Source organism: Puntigrus tetrazona, chromosome 1 (assembly GCF_018831695.1).
Source record: "Puntigrus tetrazona isolate hp1 chromosome 1, ASM1883169v1, whole genome shotgun sequence".
NCBI lineage: Eukaryota > Metazoa > Chordata > Actinopteri > Cypriniformes > Cyprinidae > Puntigrus > Puntigrus tetrazona.
In genome coordinates, this window is record NC_056699.1 from 25,545,650 (window position 1) to 25,570,815 (window position 25,166).

At 37.4% G+C, this 25,166-nt stretch overlaps 4 protein-coding genes across 8 annotated transcripts in view; 1 reads left to right on the plus strand and 3 right to left on the minus strand.

Moving 5' to 3' along the window:
- Positions 1-2,075: 2,075 nt before the first annotated feature.
- prokr1a (prokineticin receptor 1a) lies at positions 2,076-11,333 on the minus strand. Of its 2 annotated transcripts, XM_043230683.1 has the most exons (3): positions 11,098-11,333; positions 9,306-9,830; positions 2,076-6,308 (listed from the first exon to the last, which is right to left on the minus strand). In XM_043230683.1, the coding sequence occupies exons 2-3, from the start codon at positions 9,767-9,769 to the stop codon at positions 5,603-5,605; spliced, it is 1,170 nt and encodes a 389-aa protein (XP_043086618.1). In that variant the 5' UTR covers positions 9,770-9,830; positions 11,098-11,333; the 3' UTR covers positions 2,076-5,602. The 2 variants fall into 2 exon arrangements, with proteins under 2 accessions (XP_043086618.1, XP_043086560.1); XM_043230625.1 differs by lacking the exon at positions 11,098-11,333 and having other exon boundaries at positions 9,306-10,411.
- A 4,578-nt stretch (positions 11,334-15,911) lies between these two features.
- Positions 15,912-18,206, minus strand: snrpb2 (small nuclear ribonucleoprotein polypeptide B2). The gene is made up of 7 exons (XM_043234942.1): positions 18,119-18,206; positions 17,839-17,928; positions 17,574-17,746; positions 17,061-17,192; positions 16,897-16,938; positions 16,712-16,800; positions 15,912-16,319 (listed from the first exon to the last, which is right to left on the minus strand). The coding sequence occupies exons 2-7, from the start codon at positions 17,900-17,902 to the stop codon at positions 16,160-16,162; spliced, it is 660 nt and encodes a 219-aa protein (XP_043090877.1). The 5' UTR covers positions 17,903-17,928; positions 18,119-18,206; the 3' UTR covers positions 15,912-16,159.
- Positions 18,207-18,737: 531 nt separating this feature from the next.
- rnaseh2a (ribonuclease H2, subunit A) lies at positions 18,738-23,262 on the minus strand. 3 transcript variants are annotated; one of them, XM_043234909.1, is made up of 10 exons: positions 23,245-23,262; positions 22,627-22,706; positions 21,602-21,738; positions 21,462-21,533; positions 21,262-21,388; positions 21,083-21,170; positions 20,456-20,593; positions 20,256-20,343; positions 19,262-19,385; positions 18,738-19,099 (listed from the first exon to the last, which is right to left on the minus strand). In XM_043234909.1, exons 3-10 carry the CDS (start codon positions 21,726-21,728, stop codon positions 18,940-18,942), a joined length of 924 nt encoding a protein of 307 aa, XP_043090844.1. In that variant the 5' UTR covers positions 21,729-21,738; positions 22,627-22,706; positions 23,245-23,262; the 3' UTR covers positions 18,738-18,939. The 3 variants fall into 3 exon arrangements, with proteins under 3 accessions (XP_043090844.1, XP_043090854.1, XP_043090863.1); XM_043234919.1 differs by lacking the exon at positions 23,245-23,262 and having other exon boundaries at positions 22,627-22,934; XM_043234928.1 differs by lacking the exon at positions 23,245-23,262 and having other exon boundaries at positions 22,544-22,642.
- Positions 23,263-23,300: 38 nt separating this feature from the next.
- Positions 23,301-25,166, plus strand: part of prdx2 (peroxiredoxin 2) — a 6,096-nt gene continuing 4,230 nt past the window's right edge. The window contains exons 1-3 of one of the 2 annotated variants that reach the window (XM_043234954.1): positions 23,301-23,442; positions 24,754-24,877; positions 24,996-25,149. In XM_043234954.1, the coding sequence (XP_043090889.1) occupies positions 24,775-24,877; positions 24,996-25,149 (257 nt within the window). In that variant the 5' untranslated portion in view covers positions 23,301-23,442; positions 24,754-24,774. The remainder of the gene's footprint in view (positions 23,443-24,753; positions 24,878-24,995; positions 25,150-25,166) is intronic. The other variant, XM_043234963.1, reaches the window with a different exon arrangement.

The following is a 25,166-nucleotide window of genomic DNA, read 5'->3' on the forward strand; positions in this document are numbered from 1 at the left end:
ACATGTTTGTACCTAAATGGTTCATTTTGGTAACTTGAAGTAACATGTTAGTACTTAAGGTGCACGTATTTGAACCTTATAGGTGAAAAAGTGTACCTTTTTAAAAAGTTACCGCCCCAGTCACAGCTTTTGTACCTTTATTTCTGAGAGCGCAGTCAGTGTAAATTTCTAATAATAGTTTTGTTCATTCTTAAATTATGCAAACTACCTTTTTTATTTACATCGCAACAGACAGTTGAAAATATTGATAACACTTTATATAATGCGTACAGTACATGTTTATGTATATATGTGTACAGTGTTATATGTTAGGTAATGATGCATATTGTTTAGCAAAAATATTTGCACAAAAACCATTGGGTTGCATATATTAGGGAATAATAATGGTACATCCACGTTACATAAATATGCGATCCTGGAAAACAAAACAAGTAATAAAGGTTAGTTTTTTCGAAGCTAAGATTTATACATCAGATGAAAGCTGAATAAATAAGCTTTATTAGGATTAGAGATACAACTATTTGAAAATCTGGAAGATGAGGGTGCAAAAAAAATCTAAATATTAAAAAAAATCATGTCCTTGGCGATGCATGTTACTTATCAAAATTAAGGTTCCATATATTGACGGTAGGAAATATTCAGAATATCCTCATGGATCATGATCTTCATGTCATAAAAAAAATGCAATACAATGCATTATTGGCTATTGCTACAAATATACCCTTGTGACTTATGAATAACGATTAAACATTTTTTAAATGAAAAAATATCTTTATTAAATAATATTAAACATTTTACTAGTATACATATTATTTGTAGTTTATTTAATATTTAAATATATTTTTTTAAATATTTATTAATTTTAGTTTTTACAAATTTTCTTACTATATTTATAATTTTGTCTTTTTGAAGAGAAAAGATACTATTTAAAGTCATCCCCTTTAATTCATGGGTCTGGTCTGTCAGAACTGAATCATGACACGCAGATTAAAGCGAACGCATCCTGAGTTTCACCCAGTTACCATACAGGATGGATTTAAAGCTTATCTCTAAGAGTCGTGAAATAACGACGTGCTACCAGCACAGGCTCACTCCTGACCTCCATCTGTCGGCGCAGTCACAGTTACAAAGCCTTTTTTTCTTCGTGGATGTCGGTACTTTAAAAATTCAATGAGATGAATGTGATATCTCGTGGTGTTTTTGGCTTAACCTTAATCCCTGCACGCGCACTATTTGTCCTGGGCAGGAGAGAAAAGAGGCACGGACCAGCCATGTGTCCACCCTCAAGACCAAACACAAACACATTTGTTTTCGCATGATGTTCCACACATTTCCATGGGATGGAAAATTGTGTTCAGAGTTTAAGCATATTTATCTGCGCACCGCGTTCGGGGACTGCATAGTGCAAAAAGCAACCAAACGAGATAGAAGGTAAAAAGTTAGTATTTTATTTTACAGTACGTGTACACACTTGTGCTTGCGGCGTAAGAAAGTACTCCGTACATGCATGGGTTAGAGATTAAGGGAAAAATAAAGTGCTACCCAAAAATATTCAACTCAAAACGGTCTAGCTGCAGATGCTATAAGAAGATGTTAACTCAAAATGGAAAATGTAATAATATATATATATATATATATATATATATATATATATATATATATATATATATATATATTTAAATAGGAAAGAACATTTTCTTGTTTATTTTAATATATTTTAGAGTTTGTTTTACTGTTTTTTTGTGGCACATTGGGTGCAAAGAATCGGTGTCCTGAAGCAAAGCCAGCTGGGAACCGCTGATTTAGGAACACTTATTAGTGGTTTTAAACTGCTTACTAAAATAAAATAAAAAAACTTGGCTGATTGACGTCTTCATCTGTCCAACTTTCGTCTTGGATGAATAGCACTGGGGATGTGTGTAACTTGTGAATTATTATATTATTATTAAAAGTATTATTTTATATATATATATATATATATATATATATATATATATATATATATATATATATATATTTAATTTTATTTTTATTTTTTGGAATATAGTGTAACATTTGATTTATATTTGTGATGCAAAGCTGAATTTTTTCGTTATTATTTCATGATCCTTCAGAAATCATTCTAATATTCATACTTCATATCAAGGCTGAATACAGTTGCTTTGAAATATTTTCTCAGGCTTTTTGATATAAATAGAAAGTTAAATAAATGCCTTTATTGTCACTCCGATCAATTTAGTGCTAAAAGTGGGCTATTTTTAAAAAAAAAAAAAACTTATTGACCTCGAGCTCTGAAGGAGTATATATGCAACTCCATAAATCAGCAGCTTTTAATGCTTTTGAAGGGTCTGCCCCGTAAACCCGTGCTTATAAATCAGCATGGAGCGTAGTCTCCTGGAGAGAGGAGATAAACAGAGGTTCTTTCTGTTTCTAGCATTTAGCCCTTTACGAGATTTAGGAGGTTATCTTTTTGTGCCGAGAGCCATACCTCTATTCCAGCTTGGAGAGCGGGAATGGCCAAAACCGATTCGTCTGTTTTTCTCATACGCTCAGTACAATGATAAAGCATTAACGTCAGTTGTGAATGTTGTATGCCTGTAAACGCGGCGTTTTTCGTTACATGATGTTCCCTACATATCATAGGTTGTGTTGTTAAATTTTACGGTTCTGCGACACTGACCCTGCGTTCGCTGACAGTCGAGCAGAACAAATCTGCGTCTAACGCGTTTGTAATTCAATTCTCGTGCAAGCGGTTGTATTAAACGGGATGCGGCGATTATGGTTTTGGAAATGATTTGCTCTTGCCATTATGTTTCAGCATTGAGGCTCAACGTCCTTTTCATAAAACGGTTGGCTGTCTACATAGACGGCTGTCTTAAGAAGCATTGAGACTGTACGTTCGTAGAAGAAAAAGGTACAAAAGCTGCCACTGTGATGGTATCTTTTAAAAAGGTCTTTTCGTTTACCCCAAAACATTGCATATTAGTACCAAGCCCCCCAAAAAACATTGATCTGAACTGATTCAGTGTAAAACTGTACTGAAAACAAAAATCAATAGGACTTTTCCTGCTATTTTTCACACCCTAAACCTGTACATTTAGCAGTATTTTACTGTAAAATTACAAGTCCTATTATAATTTACAGTGGAATTTTTTAATCACTGTTTCTTTCCTATACAATGCCAGTATGTTGTAAAAGTTAAAGGTAAAGTAAACTGGCATATTAACACTATTTCGGCTATTTCTGTAAACTGTAAATTTAAGTGCTACTGTAAAAATTGTGCTACAACATTTTACAGTAAAATTCCCGGCAACCGTAGCTGTATTTTTTTAAATGTAAATGTGTTTGTTTCTTTAGTATTGGCATATTTAACTCCAAGTTTTAGTTTACTCCGTAAAACATTGTGCTACCATATTTTTACAGTAAAATTCTAGCAAAATTCCTTAGTAATCTGGCATATGAACTCTATTTCAGCTCTAAAAATATTTGCCAAAGTGTAAATTATGTAAAATGTGTGTAAAAATTGTGCTACCATATTTCGGTACAGTAAAACTCTGGCAACCTGTGGTGTTTTTTTAACTGTGTTTTCATTTATTTCCACATACAAATAAATGCTAATCACGATAATCACTGACTTTGAAAATGTTTGGCATTATTGACACAACACTATTGGCTAAAATAGTCAATGTGTTTAATTAGATTTTAGCGGTTAGTCAGTGATTGATATATTGATAAAAAAATATGTGTTTCAGATTCAGGAACAGGGTGATAATTCCCTGTTAATGACATGCGAGGGGACCCATGGGCTTTCTAATGAAGTCTTTTTTGCGGCTTACTGTGATTTCGTTCACTTTTATATCTCCCAAGCCACCCACTCACGTTTCTCTGTTTGCTCGGTGCGTTAAATGACTCGGAAAGTCTTAAATGGGATCAACAGTGACGGCATTGTATGGAAACAGTCTTTTTGGCACAAAACCGCATCTTTTAACCAATATGTATATCAATTGAACACAAGAAAAATGTTCCTTCCTTTACTTTTTTCTTTTAAGTTGCCAGAATGTTTTTAAATGAACCTCTGATTTACCCTTCAAGTCTTCAAAATGTTCCTCTGATCTAGAGAAAACCAGTAGGCAGATGTTCGGGTAGCTTTTTACTTTGTATAGCTTTTGCATCCAGGGTGTTGTTCCAGACTGACTCCAGATGTGGCTGTTATCCATTATAGCATTTCTCTTTGGGCTCTAAACGAACAATGAAATTCATACAACCAAATATAACATGATGAGAAATGTACATTTAACCCCCTTTAAAAAAACACTCATTCTCGTATGAATACTTCTCCATTAAATGACAGAACAGAAACATTAATAAAAGCTGTGTTTTTGAGGTTGTCACAGCTGAAAACTGTTTGTTTGCATCAGAAATGCTTTATTTAAACTGTGCCGAAGTACACAACGTGAATGGCCACCATCGATAGCGACCCATGCTCATCCGAAATCGGTCTCTTCGAAATTATACGTCTTGCACATTTCACGACGCGTTCAAAGCGGAATATCGAGTGAGAGGCGTTAACAGTCTGTTAAATTTTATCTCCACCAGATGCAAGTCTGCCAATGTTTTTTACAGGCTATCATTTCTCAAATCGAGGAACTAAACCCTAAACCCTAGACTTAACATTACACACCTAACCTAAATGAAGGTGTAAACAAAAGCAAACGCGAGATAAAATTGCAACTTCTAAAGCAACCGTGTAATGTCAGCCTACTTCTGTTAGTATTTGAGCTCTTTTGCTGTGACTTGTTGAACTAGCCTCTTAAGGGCATAGCAAGCAGGTTAGTAATATGGAGCCGGTTACGTGATTCAAACATCAAAATATATTAGTTCGCGAATCATGCACTACGATAAAAGCATTTTGCAATCGTGTCGGCCAAAAACTCTTTATTATTGATAACATGACTCTAGTGTTTCGTATGAATAAAAGTTAGTGTTTTTGTTTTTCACTAGGAGGTGGCAACTTAACTAGTCGCCTTTTAGCATGCATATTACTAGCATATTGGCTGTACTTATGAAGCACATTTTTAATGCCTTATACTGTGGAACCCTATTTTAGATTTCCCTGATCCGACCCTGTACCTAAACTTAACAACTACCTTATACTAACTATTTATTAGCAGCAAATTAGGAGTTTGTTGAGGCAGAAGTCATAGTTAGCGCCGGTCCCCAAACTAAAGTGCGACCCTAGGCCTTTCATCTGGCACTTATGTTAATGTCTGTTAACTTAAGGTTTCGACCGCCGGCGTCATTTCTGGTCTGTAACCTCCAGGAAAACTAGACAGATCTCTGAAAATGCGTGTTGATGTCAGGAGGCTTTCGAAGCAATGTTAGTCCTAATCAGTTGGGAAGTGATCACTGCATTGGATGTGACATAAATCTATAATCTCTCTGGCAGCATTTACATCTTATTTCTTTGCTTTCATTTCACACAACTCTTGGCTGAACCATACGGTTGGTCCTCCTCCGTTACATGATGTGAACCTGAAGGAAATTCTGTTGTTCTTGATTCCTCTTTCTTTGCCCCTCATGAAGTCGTCCTTGTCTCGTCGATTCACTTTATTCGTGTGCATTCCACATCCTCGGTCACTCGCAAGGAAGAAGTCCTAATATCATCTTCCGCCATCTTGCCGACGAATGCTCTAGTTAGCGAGCGGCAGTTAGCGAGTTTGACGGCTCTGAAACACTTAGCAGCATTGTTCCTAACGCTCACAAAACACAGAGTGTTAATGACCCCGTTGCTCATGGCGATGCACTCGATGACGTAGAAAACGACCAGCGAGTTTCGGCCGCGCGTGATCAGCGCCGGGTAGAAATCGCGCAGCAGCGTGAAACTGTAGTACGGCGCCCAGCACATCACGTACGCCGCCAGAACCGCGATCAGCGCCACCACCGTCCTGCGCCGCCGCCGTAGCCGCTTGCGCAGCTGCTCCGTCGGAAACCCCGGGACGTTCTTGAACCACAGCTCCCTGGAGATGCGCGCGTAACAGACTGACATGGTGAGCACGGGCCCCAGGAACTCCACGATGAAGATGAAGAGGAAGTAGGAGCGGTACATGAGCTGCTGGTCTGCAGACCAGATCTGGGCGCAGAAGATCTTTTTGTCGTGGCCCAGTGCGCTGTGCGGGTATTCATGCACTGTCGCGAAGTAAGCCGATGGTACCGCGATGAGGACTGGGATTATCCAAACGCCGAAAATAATCCAGTACGCTGTTTGATACTTCATCCGGGGCTTCAGGGGATGAACGATAGCCATGTACCTGTTGAACAAATAAAACGCTAAAAAAACATCTTGAAAGCGGTTGCATATATATGTATGTATATGTGTATGTGTGTGTCTATATATAAATATATATATATATATATATATATCTTGCATATAAATTTATTGCAGTGAGAAAACTTCTCACTTTTTTAAAAAATAACATTATTATTTAGGTTTGTATTTGTCTTACAGTAAGATGCTATCCACTCATATCTCTGTAAACAAGTCTTTATATTTTATGCAGTGTGGCCTTTTTAGGAATAATCTTTTTAATAATAATAACAATAATAATATAATAATAATAATAATCAAGTAATAATCTTTTACTTTTAAAAATACATTTTAAAAAAGTAAAAACAAGTAAGAGTAAACTTGAGCTGTGAATTTTGATTTCTTATGGCGTCTGCTTGCATCCCAGATTAAAGTTAAATACATTGAAATTAAAAGGAACTAAAACGTAAATGTTTTCATGAATTCAAAAATTTCGATTTTTAACTAAAAAGGGTCAGCTTTTGCATAAAGTATCTCCTGTATAAAAGTTTAAAAAGTTTTGTTATTAGAATGAATAAATCTAAATTAACTCCCATATACACGCATTATTTTTAAATCGAATACATTTATATCTTTACAATTCTTCGATTCTCGGTTCGTAGCATTTGGACCGAGTCCGGATTTGAATCTGCTTTAGGAAACTGTGAGCATCGGACTGGATCTGGTTTTCGGTGTGGGGGTGTTTGTGGTGGATTTGTAAGGCTATTTATCAAACATCTCCAAGCTCAAATCCTGGGAAATGAATCAGGATTATGCGTCTGGCACGCAGCAGTCTATTAACACTCACTGACTCACAGACCTCTCTGTCTGATCTGATCACTGCTCCCTGTGCTTAATGAGATATTTCATAACCTTTTGACTTTCATGGGGAATAGCAGGCTCCTCTATCACTTGTTCTCTAAGTGAAATGTACAGCACTATTTCTACTCATTTAAACTCTGTCTATTTTGATTAACAGCACATTTTTGCCCAAAGCTGCTCTTGTTTTCTCGCATGCTGTGAAGTCTCCCTGTCCCCTTTAATAGCTCTAAATGTATGAATGATAAGCATACATTTGGTTTGTTAATTCATCTGTATGTCGCTTGAAGTTATGATATTCCAAAGTTCAAAAGAATTCTGTTCGTCCCAAAGGAAACCTTTGCAATCTTTACCGGCTCGACATGGAACAAGAGTCTCACAGAGTGAACAGAATGTCCCTTTCCCCCCGAATACATGTGGTTACTGTGATGCATGGGATTTTTTTTCAACTTTATTAAATTTACTATTGCTATGTATCGTCTGTGCTGTTTTGCGAGTTCACAAATAAGAAGTCAGAGTTCATGGGAAACGGCATGCTTGGGAGTAACAGGTTAGACGATTTTATGAATGGCTTTGTAAGATGAGAGTGGCTCTGTTCCAAAACCTAATTGGTTGCCTAAGTAGTGAACGTTTTAAGGCTTTCTCATAATGCACTACAGAAAGCTCAGTACAAATAATCGATCTATAAAACAATCACTTTCTGACGCACATCGTGGGGTGTGACATGGCTTTAGTTGACCCTAATGTCGAAATCTAATAGCAATAAATAAACTTAGAAAATAGATAAGTCTATTTTAGCTGATATTTGTAAACAGAGGGTCTTCTTTATGCTTATTAGGGTATGATGTGCCAGCTTAGTTGAGGCTAGTATCAAAATCAATAGCAATAAATAAACTTAGAAGGTTTAATTTTGGGTGGGTTGAACACGAACATGTCAAATGATTTGCTTGCGATTCGATTAAAAGGAAACAAACTGCAAGGACCGACTAATGGGTTTACCTTAAGATCTTTACAGGTGCTGAATATTGGATGTACTGTACTTTGTGGCAGATGGTAATTTTCGGAGCCACCGAGGCTGTTGGCGAAGGCTAAAAACAGCATGTTCTCCCCGGCCATTCAAATATTGACATGCTGGTTAGCTAGCTTAGCTTCAGGGATCGGCCAAACGTGATGCAAGCACCGTGCAATTCAGCGGCGCGCCGGAGAACATTTCAGGTGTTCTGAATCTATGAATGAAGTCTCTAATCCTGCCTTCGTGTGCTTCAGAGAAGTTCCTGCTTGTGAGATTGGAAGTCCTAAATATGACTTCATGCAAGTTTAAGTTGGATTAATAAATGTGCGAGCTGAATACTTTTCACGTAGCTCCATCCATCAATACGGTACAAACCCAAAGAGGTAAGCAACTCAATTAAACAAGTTAAGAAAACTATCAAATCTATGGGATATGTGAGCTAAAAATTGCATACGATATTAATATTATAAAGTTTGATGTTTGTATGCTTTTGAAAGACGTCCTTTATACATGTCAAGGCTGGATAACACTGTAGTTTACGGTTACACCTATTAGTTTTTTTTAATTAGCATGCATGTTACTACAATATTAGGCATTTGTTAATAGTAATGAAGCATACATTAAGACTTATTCTACATCCTTAATCCTACCCAATACCTAAACTTAACAACTACCACGCTAACGTAAGAAAATGACTTTAATTAAGCATTTATTGAAGGAAAAATCGTAGTTATTAGTTAACAAGTACTACCTATTCTACCTATTTTTTTCCGTTTCATTATTTTTTGTATTTCTGTGATTAAATGCAAGATTTTCAGCATCATTCATCATTCGTGCTGATTCCTAATTTAGTGGAAATTATATCTTTTAGAAAAATGTACAGTCTCTTTATTATCCAATGCATACTTTATGAATTGAATTTCTTTTAACGCATAAATGAAAAAAGACCAATTTTGTACCCCGTTCGTAGAAAATGGCACTTTTTCATGAATGCAACAACCTTTTAAAAATTAATGCACATCATTAGTCCTGTTTGAAGCTACAGTGAATAATGGGAGATTTCGTGCTCGTTACCAAAACCAATTAACCAGGATTATTTAGCAGACTCAGCTCAGAGAAACAGATGCTCACCTGTCCACAGCGATGGCTAGCAGGGCATTGGTGGACACGTAGAGAGACACAGTCCTAAGGTAGTTAATGGAGACGCAAAGCACAATCCCATGATCCCACGACAGCCGCTTGACCACGTAATAATCCACCAGAAAGGGACAGCACACAGTGGCCACCAGGAAGTCTGATATTGCCAAGTTGGCGATGAGTAAATTGGTGAGATTCCTTAGTTTTTTGTAGCGTGCCAATGAGGCTATAAAGAGGCAATTCCCAACGCCGCAGACTAGCATGATGCAAACCAGGACCGCCGCGATGACGATTGTAGCCACGAAGAACGCTGGTCCCTGAGTGGTGTCTGGGATCTCATCCGCTGGAACCTCGTAATCCAGAGGGATGTCGTAATTGGCCAGGAGCTCATGCGGGCTTCCCGACGGCTGGATGAGAGTCCATGTCCCAGCGGAGGTGCTTCTGTTGTCTTCTCCCATCTTTTCACTGGTCCGTCGGAGCGCCAGGATCTTTCAGATACTCATTCGAATACATCTCCGGCTGCAAAATTAAGAATATTAGTTTCCACAACGCTCTTTAAAAGAACATTCACTGTTGGTCTGGTGTTATTGTTTATTTTTAAAGATAAACTTTCTTTATTTGCATCGATGATTGCATTAAGAACCTTCCATGGAATCCGTTTATTCCTTTATCCACCTTATTTCTAAACGCATGAGCAAGCCTGTGGGTGAGACCTCCGGGTCATTAGCCTCTTATAGAGTAATACTGAAATGTATTTTGGTGTATTTTGGCAGTTTAAAACTATTTGCACTTCAGCATCAGCTTACATCTCATTTTGATGCTTCGTGGAAAAAAAAGATATTCATTTTGGAGTGCTTCTAATGGAAAAAAAAAACAAAAAGCGTATTCACAAACTTAGAGATCACTGAGAGATGTGTGTATGAGAGTCAAAACGAGAAGAGTTTGGAGAGCAAAGCTCACAGATGGCCACATTATGGGTGGATTTATGATAATGCTCAAATTTTGGTGCATGTTTACATAAAACTTAACTTGTTTTCTTTAAAACAAAACGGAATTCTCTACCCCCTTCGAAAATAAAGCTTAGAAAAGGACTTTTTTGCACCGGAAAATTACAATTTTAGTCCCAAAGAATGTTTCAGTGAGCAGTTCTTAACGTAATAATTTTCTGTTAGTGCAAAGAATATTTTAATAAACCGAAGAACCTGAAGAAAGATTGTGGGTTGTTTCGATTTCCTATTATTGTTGACACTTATAAGCTATACGTTTGCAAATAGCCCCTGTGTACTATTAGTCTAAATGATGAGAAGCTAATAAAATAGGTTTATACAAACATGACCTAAAGGACACTAAGCTTCTATAATAAAAATATAAATCACAGTTAAACAAGGGATAGGAATGTAGGGATGGCTCTTTAATAAACAGACTACAATTGATCAATCAAAGACAAAACAAGCAATGTTATACAAAGTAAAATAACTGCATTACAGAGCAACCAAAAATATGTACAATAAAGCATGCGCAATGAACATAATGCCCGCAATTCAGTGTGGCGCATAATAAACCTAATTTATCGTGAGCTATTTGCTAGTATTCATTTAAGTTGAAACGAACCCCAACAACCGCTTAAGATTTAAATGCCTACAAACTTTCTATAAGCTGTTAGCTAGGATCCATACGCATGCTCAGCTCAACCGCTTTCTTTTACAGAAAAAAGCACACATCTGCAGGGAAAAAAACTGAGCCATTGCACTTTCTGCAGAGAAATAAAAAGTCGTGCATACCCCACCTTCAAGTCATTTCTCCTTTAGTTTCGCTCGCCTGGTTCTCCGCGCGAGGACGTGCGCATCTTCTGTAGTTTCTTCTGCGTGTGATCGCGAGTGAAGCGGTTCTCCCAGCCGATGAATCAAGCAGCTCTCGGCGCCTCGTGCCCTCTAGCGGCGCTGCTGCGCGTCAAATCATCCTCGCCGGTCGACCTCTTCGACAGTTCAACTGTTTTTCTTTTTTATATGTGTATAAACATGCGCTAATAAATTCCCCGGCGCTCAGCTTCGAAAACAAAATGTCGTCGAACGCACTTCGTTACTAAGCAACCGTAACCCGCGACCGTTGGGCCTAGGGAAAGAGTTTATTTTTATTAATCTTATTTTAGTCGCTGTACAACAACAACAACAACAACAACACAGTTTTATTATTAAAAAGGCTTTTGGTGGTTCGGCGTTATTGTTAATTAGTTGCCAAGGAAGTTAAACGACAGATAATCATGTGACTAAAATGTTAATTTTGTTGTTAACATTCGGTCATTTCAAACAGTCCTATCACGGAATATTACTGTTGATTATTTAACATTTATTTATCAAATAATAAATAATAGTTTTCCAACTTTACACTCATTCGCCGTTAAACAATGCCGTGGCGCGCTGGAAGTAAAGCCCCGCCCTTCTTTGATTTGATTGGCCAATTTAATCTTCCTGACACTGAAGACACGGAAGCGCTGTCTTTTTTCTTTTAAATCACCCTAACAACAAACACTGTAAGTACTGTATTTTTTCTGCGTGAGAGGTGTGTAGATTTCTCAAAGCGTGAGAGTTGGCGGCGCTGCTTAAAATCACAAAACGGTGCACTCAAGTGGCGGTTTGTATCATTAATCCAGAGCGAAACATGAAAATGGCGGGAAAAAAAAACTTTCCCCCCTCATACTGCAACAATGAGCATTTGTCATTTTGCAACTTTGGCTATTTTTGCGCTCCTGTTTAGTTCAGTGAAAGGTGTCATTGTGAACTTGATATATATATATATATATATATATATATATATATATATATATATATATATATATATATATACCTATATATGTTTCTAGTTTGATTTACTCATGTAATTGTTTGATACCTTACTGTCTGGTTCTAGTACCTTAAGAGAAACAATCAAGTTCAACTTCAGATATAAATAACTGACTAGCACTGATGGATGAGAAGAGATTTTATCAGGTTATTTTTATAGGCAAATAAATCAAATCTTGTAACCCATGTTCAGCTCCATATTTCACCCAATTATCTAGGGAAATATAAGAAATTATATTTTGCTTAAATATACTGAAGACTACTTTAGGAGCATTAGCATTTTCCAACCGTGTCACAATATTATCTCAAGTTGCAATGCATGCCATTTAGACAGAATGCAAAAAAAACGGTATTAATCATCTTTAAACAGACTTCATTGTCTTAATGCAACATATTTCTCTTTTAATTCAGTGTTGAAATATGACTTTTTCTGTGGGATTCTCGAGATGAGCTTCTGTTTTGCTGAAGGCTGAGACGGAGGACGAGCCATCTGGACGAAGAAGGAAGCGAAACAGGTGTGTTAATGATTTATTCACATGTAGACAAAGATGCTCGCGCCGTCCTCCAACTCCTTCACCCGCCGACAGAATCATTTCTGAGCATCCTCTAAATTTACAGCTCCGGTGCGGCAGATTGCTGCCGGGACAAACATATATTCCTCCCTTTCTCTAAATCACTCCCAAACGCACCCCGTCCTGGAGCCATAAATGCGGCCCTGAATCCACAAGCGGGCCCGAATATCAAACGGTGATCTTGTAGCAAAGCGGCGGGACGGAATGAGAGCGTTCACGTCATAACGAGTGAAGCTCATTACAGCAGGAAGTGAAGAAGCAGTCAGGCTTTAATGGTGGGCAGCTGTGTACATCCATTAAACTGCATGAGAGCTCCGGTGAACCCGTCTGACGGCAGCGGCAGAGCGGGTCCTTCCCAAACGCACTGAATGTCTGAATGTCCAGCACGCTTGACTTACTTCACAGATTGCGCGAGACTACCTGATGTGAGAGCGCCGCAGAAAGAGATAATTGGGCTGAGGAGAGATCAGTGGCCTGCTCTTTTACAGTTAATCGGGGATGACGGTCGCTGAGATCTTCTCATTGTGATCACTGTCTTTATGAAAAGACTGTCCGTGAAGTCTATTTCGCACACTTAACCGATCGCAACGGGAAAGTGATAAAATCATTTTAAAGTTTTTGGGCGGTTGCTATATAGTAGTTAGTTTGTTAGTTAGTTTTCGTTGGTTGCTATTTTTTGTAAGCAGTGCTGGGTAGATTTCTTACAAATTGTAGTCTGTTACTGATTACGTGCTTAAAATTAAAGCTAGTAAAGGTTACTTTTTTATGTAATGCTTTTAATTAACGCAAATAATGTTTTTAATTAATGTGATTAATCACGATTACTCACTTCCAAAATAAAGTTTTTTTACACACCCTTTCCAATATATATATATATATATATATATATATATATATATATATATATATATATATATATATATATATATATATATTATATTTTTATGTTTTATATTTCTATGTTTGTAGATATAAATATATATATATATATATATATATATATATATATATATATATATATATATATATTATATAAAATATAAGAGTATGAATATATCAATGCGTGTAAATATTTATTATTTATAAAAAATTATATTGTATGTTTTTAAACACTATATTTATGAATGCACAATAAATATACACAGCACACATACATTTATAATAACATAAAAACATTTTTGGATGTGATTTAGGACACTTGTGATTTAGATCACTTGTGATTAATCACAATTAATCATTTTACAGTTTAATGTACCGTACTGATATTCAAAAAGACAAAGAGAAAGTATATATTGGATTATATTTAATATCAAGAGCATGAAGTAGATTAAACACACAGGGCTTTCCCAACTGGGGTTAATGTAAGAACTGCAGTGGATGTGAGAGTTATTAAAAAAAAGCTAATAGTTAATTCAATCATTAAAAACATCAAATCAAAATAAAATGCTTTAAAATAAAAATGATCAAAATAAAACTCCAGAACACTATGTTTACCCAAACATGCAAACGTATTGTTTGAAATATGAACTTCCTCAGGAACATTTCAGGTTATGTTAAATAGGCATGACATAGGTCTGTCTGCCTGCATTACAGAAACATAAAAAAATGCTTTTTTTTCAGAACCAAAATTTCCTGAAGGTCACTGGATAGGATGAAGACAGTGTTTTACAGCTATACATCATCAGTATTCAGTAACGTGCATAAATATCTGCTTTATACATGATCTAACCTCTTAAAATGTGCTGTCTGAATCTGTTCATGTTGTCCAGATTACATTTAGCGCTGTTTTCAACGGCGTTGTGGTTCTTAGGCCGTTCCCAGTTGATTCCAGGTGTTTTTAGGCCGTTTCAGAGGTATTTAGGTGGTGCAGGGCTGGTTGCAGTGGCATCGCTATGTTTCTTTGATTGGCTGTTTGCATATCTGATCCTTTTCCTCTTTAAATGATTCAGAGAGAGCGAGCTGGAATTTCACGAAGACTTGTTTTCACTACTTTGGCCTTCCAGAAACTAATTCCTGTACTTCAGAGGAGAGCAATAATTCAGTTTGAGGTAGATTTTACTTTCATATTTCTCATTCCTTCCGCTGACTCTTGCATAAGACTTGATGCAAGTCTCTACTGACATCTCTAGAGCAAAATGTCTGCTCATCCTCATCTCGAAAGCTTCCCAGTTAAATCTACCTGCTGAAAAAACTCTACAGCAGACGATTTCAACCCACTTATCAGAAAGCTTTTAATGGCGTATTTTAGTGCTGTTCTGCGTTTTTGTATTGAAGTGGCGATGTGTGGAGGGTCTTTACGTGTTGTGACTAATTTGATGGTGTCCGTCAGTTATTATACAAACCTGTCATCATGACATTTTAAAAGCAGCACGTCTGAAAATGTCAGTGGCCTCGGCGGTCAGATCCCCAGCTGTGCAAATGATCAGACCAATCTGTGCTAAAAATGACTGGTTTAATCCGTGATACTTCCCCCAAGATTGCCTTCAAAACTAAAAAAAAATGATGCACGTTCTTGCAAAATAGCAAAAGCAACGACTTGAAACACAAAACACGTTCGATGCATTGTTCTGTGCTTTCATCAAGTCTATGTGTAATGTGTAAACAGTAATTCTGTCAACCTTGTATCATTTTTCTATTACTAATGCACCTGCCAGCTTGTGCTCAGATTCATGAGAGTGGCACTCAGAACAAAATTTAGAGCTGCGAGCACTGACGCAAATGGCCGTTACACTCGTCTGTGCCAAAACTATTATTTCAGGCCTTTCGTCAGGTACAGAGAGTGCATGCCTGACAGGTTACAACTAATCTCAAGCCACAGACTTATGATTTAAAGGAAGCGGTGAGAGAAAGCTATTTTGTGTATTCAACACAGAACGATCTTTTTAAGTCTGATTAAGTGCGTCTCTTCTTTTGGGCACAACAAGTCATTTTAGAGCTCAAAGTCGCTTAGTTTTTAGCTTTTTTAATTCTGAGCAAATGAACTCGAAACAAGCAAAGTAATGCAGAAAAAGCTTTTCTCAGTGAGAGAAAGCTATTTTGTGCATTTTCAACACAGAATGATCTTTTTGAGTCTGATTAAGTGCGTTTCTTCTTTGGGATCAGCATAAAGGCGAGCGAATAATGCCTTGTTTTTTTGGATCTCCCCCTAAAGCTCAAGCAGAAAACGAATCTCATAAAAACACGGGGCATTTAGTTGCTAATTTTATTAATCCACAGTACAAAATAAACGTCTGTCCTGGAATATCACGAGGTCTTCAGTGACCAAACAATTCCTGTACAAAAACACAACGACACTAAGCGACAGTCACTGAACAAACAAGTTAAAAAAAAAAAAAAAAAAAGAAGAAAGTGTGTTTGAGTGTTAAGCCAAAAACACAAATCAGAAGCGAGGGTCCGCTGAAAAGCCTCAGTTACAGTCCAGTAAGCGCGAGCCGGGTCACTTTTTGGCATACGTGATTTTCATGGCACACGTGGCTGTGATTCTGAACCCCTGCAGCGCGTCCTTCGCAACCCCGGCTTGAGCCTCGCTCTCAAACTCCACAAACGCAATGTCATGCTTTCCAGGGACCAGGCGCACTTCTTTAAACCCTGGAAACCTGAAGAGATGGAACGAGACGGGGATTAAACAAATCCGAGGATGCTGGGTGATAAAACAGGTTTGTGTTTATACATGCACATCAATTTTCCATCAGTTTTAGTGTGACTATAGAAGAATCAAGTTTTTAAATAGGAAAAATCTCTACTTTTTGAGCAAGTTGATAATGGTCAATGATCTAATCTATGCTAGCTACAGCTAAAAATGCTATCGACAGACTCATAAAATGAATGCATTTAAAAATGGTAAAGTAAAACTCAACTGTTTAACTCTAAGGGAGTTTAGAAATAAGCATATTTTCGAAAAAAGTGGCACTTCCTTTAAAGACAACCATTGTCATTTATTACCAAAACAGTTTGTAATGTGCACCGGTTCGCTGTATTGAAAACGTACTGGTTGAATAACATGGAGAGCATCATCTCATTGGTTTCTTCTGGGAGATTATTCAGGAACAGAATATAGTTTGGTGGGTTGTCAGGGACCTAAAACAACGTAAAATAGTTTATTATGAAAGGCACATGAAATGCATTTTTAAAAATGCAGAGTCACAAAGCAAGCATGTAAGTGGTGCGAGGTACCTGGACTGTGGCAGGCGGAGGAGGTTGTGTGTTTATAGCTCCCTGCGGAGGGAAAGAGATTAAGATAAATTTACTCTGGATTTCTATTCATGTACATTTCAGCACAATTAGGAAATCAGCAATTTTCTAATTAAAAAGCTTCGGCAAACACGTTTTCAGCTCACCGCTGGTTTCTTGTTGACACTGGCAGCCTGTTCCAGAGCTTTCTTTTTCTTCTCTTTCTTCTTTTCTTTATCTCCATACGTGCCTCTCATCTTTGAGATCAGGTCCGAGTCCGTTTTCGCATACTGGATTCGCTACAAGTACACGCTAACGTTAGCAAACGAGAAACGAGCAAATCATTTCTAACGGGTCATCGTACGCCGACATACCACAAGCTCACCAAAAAAAAGCCAGGTTTATTTCAGTCAGTCCGATTTATTGTCAGTTGGTTTGGTTTAAAATAAGTCGGACTTACTAAAATAACCCTGGCTTACTTGGTAACCTTGTTTTATGAAACTGGCCCCTTATCCCTTACTGAACTGCAGACGAAAAAACTAAACATAAGCAGGTGAATAATGGCATTTTTACATTATAGATAGATTACTCAAGGATAAGTTTAATTATAGCACAAAAAATGAAAAAAAAAAAGTTTATCAAAGGATTATAGTTGATCACGTGACCGCCCTGGCACTGACCATGGGTTTATTGTAGAAAGGAAATCCCTGGAGCTGTCTGAGGGCATTGGTGGCCGCAGAAAGCTCTTTGAAGATAACAAACGCCTGACCCCTCATCTTTGTGGTCTTCAGCGCGACAATGTCCAGGATCTGGCCGAACTGGGAGAATAAGGCGTACAGGGACCTCTTCAGCTCTACAAAACATTTCAGAATCGCGTCGGTCAGTGCGGCTCGGTTGTTCGTCCGAGGGAGGGAAAACAGGCAAAACAGGAAAAACGAACTTTACCTTCCTTCTTGATCTTATCGTTCACGTTGTTGATATAGATGGTGTGATTCGGTCGTATGTCCATGATTAATAACTTGAGGTAAACCCACACTGAAGTACAGAGAGAGGCGCAAAAAGGGAATGAATACAGCGAGTTAACGTGAACAACTACTCGACGACAAAACACACGCTAGCACAGGCTATTGCTAATATCGCTGAGCGCAGCTTTGTCGCTAAACTCTAAACGCACACGTAATCTACTAGATATTAACAAAACGAGAATGAATCGCCTCAAACTCACCACACTTCTGAGTTTAAGCGGAAACCGCCGCTTCGTTTCTTCCTCCGGTGGTTTCTTGTTGTGAAACAGTCGCGTTAGTTGCGCCACCTGCTGTCGCGGAGTGATATAAACGCCTTGATTTTTTGCCTAAGACAAACAAATCTGGTTCACGTTTCCTAAAAGCAAAGTAAGCTCAAATTGATCGCTTAAACACGCATTTAAGTTGCTCAACCCTGCAAATAAAAACATGTTCTTTATATATAGGATATATATATATATATATATATATATATATATATATATATATATATATATATATATACTGTATATATAACATATATATATATATATATACTGTATATATAACATATATATCTATACTGTATATATAACACATATATATATATATATCTATACTGTATATATAACACACACACACACACATATATATATATATATATATATATATATATATATATTTTTATCTAGATAACCTATCTATCTAGATATCTATCTATATAGATATATCTATATATAATATATAACAATATTTTATACTCAAACTTATTTTGCATGTGATGTGATTTTGCACGTTACCTAGCACTATTAAAACACTATCTAAAACACTTTCAAAAAGATATGAAAATGAAAAACAATTCCTTTATTTTACATGCAGAAATGAACAATGCACGCCATAAAAACACAGATGAGAATACGATACATTCTGGTTCACGCACAACCGATTATTTTGCGATACAATGTTGTTCACATCCAGCTGACGTGTATTCGTGATACATGTGATATGTTTGAGCTTGGCTCCCAGTGACGGTCCGTGTTTGTATTCAGAGCGAGTCGATGCTCTGTAGTTTGCGCTCAGTGAAAAAGCGGTGTGCGTCTCGTGTGTGCGCGAGCTCCGGCGGCTTGCTGCGGCTGAAATACGACAACATGGAGGTATTATTCCGACGAGCAGCGGCTTTTTCTCCGTCTTCCTCATCATCGTCCCTACACACACACAGACATATTTAACATTGAATGGCAAGCAAAAATGCACAAGTACTAACACGTTCAGACAGAAAAACTACTTCAGTATGTAACATTTATTATAAGCGCTACAGAAAACTAAACTGAGTATGAAAAGGCAGCGCCCTCTGCTGTCAGACTCACCAGTGAACGGCAACAGCTTTACTGTCCATGAGCGTCTGCGCCGTGCTCCAGCTGAACCTCACAAACTGAGGATAACCAAACACTGGGTCCAGATACTTCAGCAGCCAGCTCTTCGTTTTGGGATCTAAACACACACAGAATCAATCATTATTTTTATTTTGAGCGTAGTACAGAACTCTTGCGGCCTGCGCACTTTTCATTTAATCAATCAATTTAGCAATTTAAAATAATAGTTTTCAACGAATATATTGTACAATTAAATGTATTGCTATGTTGCAAAGCTGCATTTTCAGTATCATTACTCCAGTCTTCAGTGTCACACGATCCTTCAGAAATCTTTCTACTATGCTGATCTGCTGCTTAAGAAACTGATTACCAAATGGTGAAAAAAAGTGGTGCTGTTTTGAGGTTTTTTTTAGAATCCTTTGTTGAATCGAAAGCATTTATTCGAAATAGATCTTTTTGTTACAATGAAAATGTTTTGATGACCATTTAAAGGAACGGTTCACCCAAAAATTCTAATTCTGCCGTCAGTTACTCGCTCTTGAATACTTCCACATCTCAATGAATTTCTCTATTCTGTCGAACACAAAGAAAGACTATTTAAAATAGTTTGAATAAAGTTTGCAACAAGGCTGTTTTGGGTCACCATCGACTTACATAGTCTTTTTTTTCTTACAATGGAAGTCAATGGCAACTGAAACAGCCTGGTTACAAACGTTGTGTTCAGCAGAACAAAGACATTCATACAGGTTTAGAACTACTTGAGGCTCAGTATGTTATGACAATTTTCATTTTTGGGTGAACTATTCCTATTAAATTTTTAATATTAAATTATACTTAAAAGAGTAATAATTAAGTGTAATAAAGTAATAATTCTAATAAATAAAACTAAAAAAGTATTAAGTAATAAATTGACACTAGTGCTCATTTACAAATATATATATATATGTTTATATGGAAATGGAAGGAATCTTTTATGATATATACTGACCGTTAGGATACCCAGAGCCGTAATCTGTGTCCACGTTACCCAAATCTTCTGCAAATTTCCAGGATTTGACAGCATGGTCTCTAGCCACCTGTAAAGAAAACAAACTAGTCAACAAAAAAAAAAAAAGCATGAATCTTTTTCATACCAGTAGCAGATATTGTTCATTCCCTTCTATCATCCACCTCTGAAGGGACCATTACCTTGGCACAGATGCTGGCAGCACTGACGACGGGGAAGAGCGAGTCAGCTTTGGGGCGGACAGTGACCTCCACCCCCGGGAAGCGCTGGGAGAGCTTTTCCTGATACTTTTCTGCAGGACCCACAGTATCCACAAACACCTGAGAGGTTTGAAAGACACGTCATTATAAAAGTTCTACATATATATAATATATAGTAAAAATATTATATAATAATAATAATAATAATGTTATATATTTATATATATATATATAAAATATTTGTGTTCTGTATGTATATATATATATATATATATATATATATATATAAAAATATAATAATAATTATATATATATATATATATAATATTTGTGTTCTGTATATATATATATATATATATATATATATATATATATATATATATATATATATATATATATATATATATAATAAAAAAAAATAAAAAAAAATATATATATATATATATATATATATATATATATATATATATATATATATATGTATATATATATATCTCTTTATAAATTAGAACAAAACTGCATAAATAAAATGCATAAATTCTATATATATAAAAAAGAAAGACACGTTACGACGTCTGCGGTCACTATCATACAGGTGTTGGTTCGTACCTCTTTAAGCTGCACCCCACAGTCCAGGGCGTACTGTACCAGACCAATAGCAGCATCATGTGACAGCGCATTGAGATTGTATTTTGCTCTGAAAATAAAAGCACAACAGGTTAAAAAGATTCTCTGGACTCTAATCACCAGCCTCGGCATGCATGCAGTGAAATCATGAGGGCATGTACCTCTGCAGCATGCTGGTGGAAATGGTGTTTGGTGAGAGGACCTGTAGGGCCCAGCCTACAAAATCTCTGGCCTCGTCGAGCTTCAGAAACAGATTCTCCCTCTCGGCCTCCGTCAGCGTCTTCGAGTCTAAACACGTGACAAACACACTGCAGATTTCCACAGAATCTGAACTCCTGTCAAGACCGGCTCCGTAACCAACCTGCCACTTTCAAAGTCTTCAGGTCTTCCTTTCTGGATACGGGGCAGAAGCATATCCCGTACACCATGGGTCCTGAAATACAGCACATCAAAATTACTCTCCGGTTTTATTTGGCCTCGTCCGATGAGGATGAGACTCACCCAGTACGGGACCCCTGCCCGCCTCATCGATGCCCAGGCAGCAGTCCTCTGTCTTACACGTGTCCGGGATGGGCGAGGACAAGCGGCAGCTCACAGAGTTATCCACCTCAAAATCACTCAGATCCATGCCTGATCATCTGGATAAAAAAATTAAATAATAATAAAAAAAATTATGTAAACATAGGTATGAATAAACCTAACGTGAGCTTTACAAAAATGCGTATCACAAAAGAGATTTAGCGATAATTTTGTAATAAATAATAAATACAAAAAGGGTTTAACAATAAGTGTAATACTGCTTTAAAATGTTTTGTTATTTTTTCTGAGGCAAAAATAAATAATCACACATTTTTTTCCCTGGTTTGCTAAATTTACCCACTAAAACGTAATTCAACGTACCAGTCTTGTCAGGCATATTTACGACAAAAATCAATGTATGCCACGTTAAGATATAAATTACTTTCACCCCAAATACTAATTGGATGTAATTTAGCATTTTTATTATATTATTTTATATATTTTAATACGTCCAAGTCAGAATAAACATGTTGTTTGAATTTTTACATAACTGTTGTGCTACACAATGACAATGTAACATTATTTCAACCGAACTTTGACATTTCTTTCTCTAAAAACATTTAATAAGCTTTCTATGGACATAAAAAACACTTTTGTAAATTAATAGAAGTAATATCGAACAGTATCGGACTGTTTCTAAACATATAAAAACATATCCATAAATCACAACACGTGTATTATTATTCGGTTTAAAACATAGAAACTAAAAGGCATGTCTTTTAGACATCAGACATGACCCACAACACGTTTCCTCCCGCATCCGTTGCTGAAAACAATCAACAATACCAGATGACAGTCAAAATAGTACGAAAACGTAATAGTACGATAGCACCTGAGGTGTATTGACTCTTGTTAAGTAATTACCATGGTATTCAAAAGAACCATAGGACAATGTGCTCAACCATTAAAGTGTTTGAAAGCTGCCGCATAAACAAAGTCGCACGAACCTGTGTTTGCAGCGCGCCTCAACCGGAAATACAGAATTGGCGCGAGAGTGACAGGACCGCGTGACCTTTGACCGACATTACTAAAAGGACAACGAGTATTTATTACTGTGTAGAAAAATAGGATGCACGGCGAAACATGTTTAAATACACAGATAAAGGTCTAAAACCATGAGGCGAGCGCTTTTAAAAGTGACTCCAAAAGTCTCTGCCGCAGTGGTTTTTGGGAAATGGAGTTCAGAAGACATTTTTGTTATTTTTCCGACTGTATCTACTAATTCAGCATGTTTATTTGCATTACAGGAAAGTAACGAATATGGAGGTGAGTAATAAATTACAAACAGAGGTTAATAGTGATGAATAGTCATTTTCTGATTTTTACGTTAATAGGCCAAAGCCAAAAATTAGATGTGCATCTAAAGGCGATGTGTTCTGAAATGCTCTTTCTCAAACCGTGTCTAAACTGGAATCTGTCATAAAACTAAAAGGCAAAATATGTCTTGAAATTCTAAATGCATAAAGTGGGTCGATGCATTATGGGATGTCGATAATTATATATAAGTAGGAATGCTTGCGTATATACGTGTGTAAGAATAGGAAACGCAAAAACAAGGAACAAACCGATAGTAAAAGTAGATGATATGCACACAACGCACCAAAAAGAAAAAACGGAAGTAGAAGAAGAAGAGGCGGCGCGCGTTGAAGCGCATGCATCCTCCCTCTTCTTTACGTTGGGTTTTGCAGCAGGTCGCGCCGATTGAACTTCCTGTGCTCGTGCATCAAGGGAAAGTGAAGTTTCGCTTCCACATCACAGAACAGGTACGTTTTTAATGCGCACACGTCGCTATCCTGCCTAAAATCTTAAGGGTGAAGCTATTCACGTGCACATGCGTTTTTTTTTGCTGATTGTTACGGAACAAAAGAGCTCGTGGAAAACGCCGGCGCCGTTCTCTTGCAGATTGCATCATGTTTCAGCCACCGTCTGCCATCTCTTTAACACGCTAAACATTTATTCGTTGTGTCAGACTGCGACTATTTAGTTATTTCAGATGCTACTTTTATGCAGCATCGCGCGACTGATCAGGGCTTAGCTCTCGTGGCTAGGCAGCTACATGCCTTTCAGTATATGTTAGACGTTTTAACTTGGTTTTAATATTAATTAGGTCTTTCGCATGGTCCCAGACACCGTATATTACGAGCCAACGTGCGTCTTGCCAGTTATAGCGGAGACTTAAGTCAGCGCGCTTGTCTCGGCCTTGTCGAGCTCGTTTTCACCTTCCCTGCAGTTTTCAGGGCAAAGTCTCTCAGAGGGTCGTTGACCATATTTTCTAGGGGTGGATACTATCAGCTTCTAGCAGAGATACTGAGCTGACAGGCGACCTCTGAGCCGAGTGCTGCTATAAAACAGTCTCTCTTTTAAGGGAAGGATTTAATAAAAAGCTCGCGCGTTCGCCTGAAGTTGAACTGAAATAAAGAGTCGGGTAAAAGGCCGACTTTGGCCCAAACCACTTCTTGAATCAGAAGCCCATTGTTCAGAACAACTGACTATCATGTGACCTGCTGTGTGTGTGTGTGTGTGTGTGTGTGTGTGTGTGTGTGTGTGTGTGTGTGTGTGTGTGTGCGCGCGCAAAGCTTTTGCATACTTCATGACCTGATACTTTGGAAAAGCTACTTGTGTTGCCTATTTTTTTTAATTAGATTAGTAGCTTTCTTTCGCGTTCTCATTTTAGAGCTAATTATTTTGAGATAAAAAGGTATAAAATGCTATACTATAAAATACAAAAAAAAAAAAGCTTAAGTTGTTCCAAACCAGGATTTCTTTTATTTGCTGAAGATGTTTTGAAGAACGTTGGTAGCCGAACTATTTCTAGTTCGTGGTATATCTTCCATAATATTGAAGTCTGAGGAGTCCGGCGTTCAAAATATCGTACGTTTATTGGAAGAAAGAAATTCACACGGGTTTGGAAAAGCTTAAAGCATGCATTCAGTCAATGTGCTATTTATTTATTCATTTCGTTTGCTGGGCATTCACAAAAAGCAGTTTTCATTTAATAAGGTTTTTATCTGCGATTAAGTGCGTGGTGCAAGCAGCAGCAATAATAATGTTCTTCTTGTGTTTGTTTTGGCCAGCAGTGACGAGCAGTCTTCAAGATGTCTTCTGGAAACGCTAAGATCGGTCAGCCTGCTCCTCAGTTCAAGGCCACCGCTGTGGTAGACGGACAGTTTAAAGACGTTCAGCTCTCTGACTACAGAGGTGAGCATCAGACGTAGATTAGGGCGACGGTGTTTAAATGTCGTTCTAAACCCACTAAATGGGTTACAGGTGCAACCCGTTTCACTTCAGCTTTGCTTTCTGTCCCTTTCTCCTTTAGGGAAGTATGTGGTGTTGTTCTTCTATCCGCTCGATTTCACCTTCGTGTGCCCTACCGAGATCATCGCCTTCAGCGAGCGGGCGGCCGAGTTTCGTAAAATCGGCTGCGAGGTTATCGCGGCCTCCACCGACTCTCATTTCAGCCACCTGGCATGGTGAGGGAAAAACACCT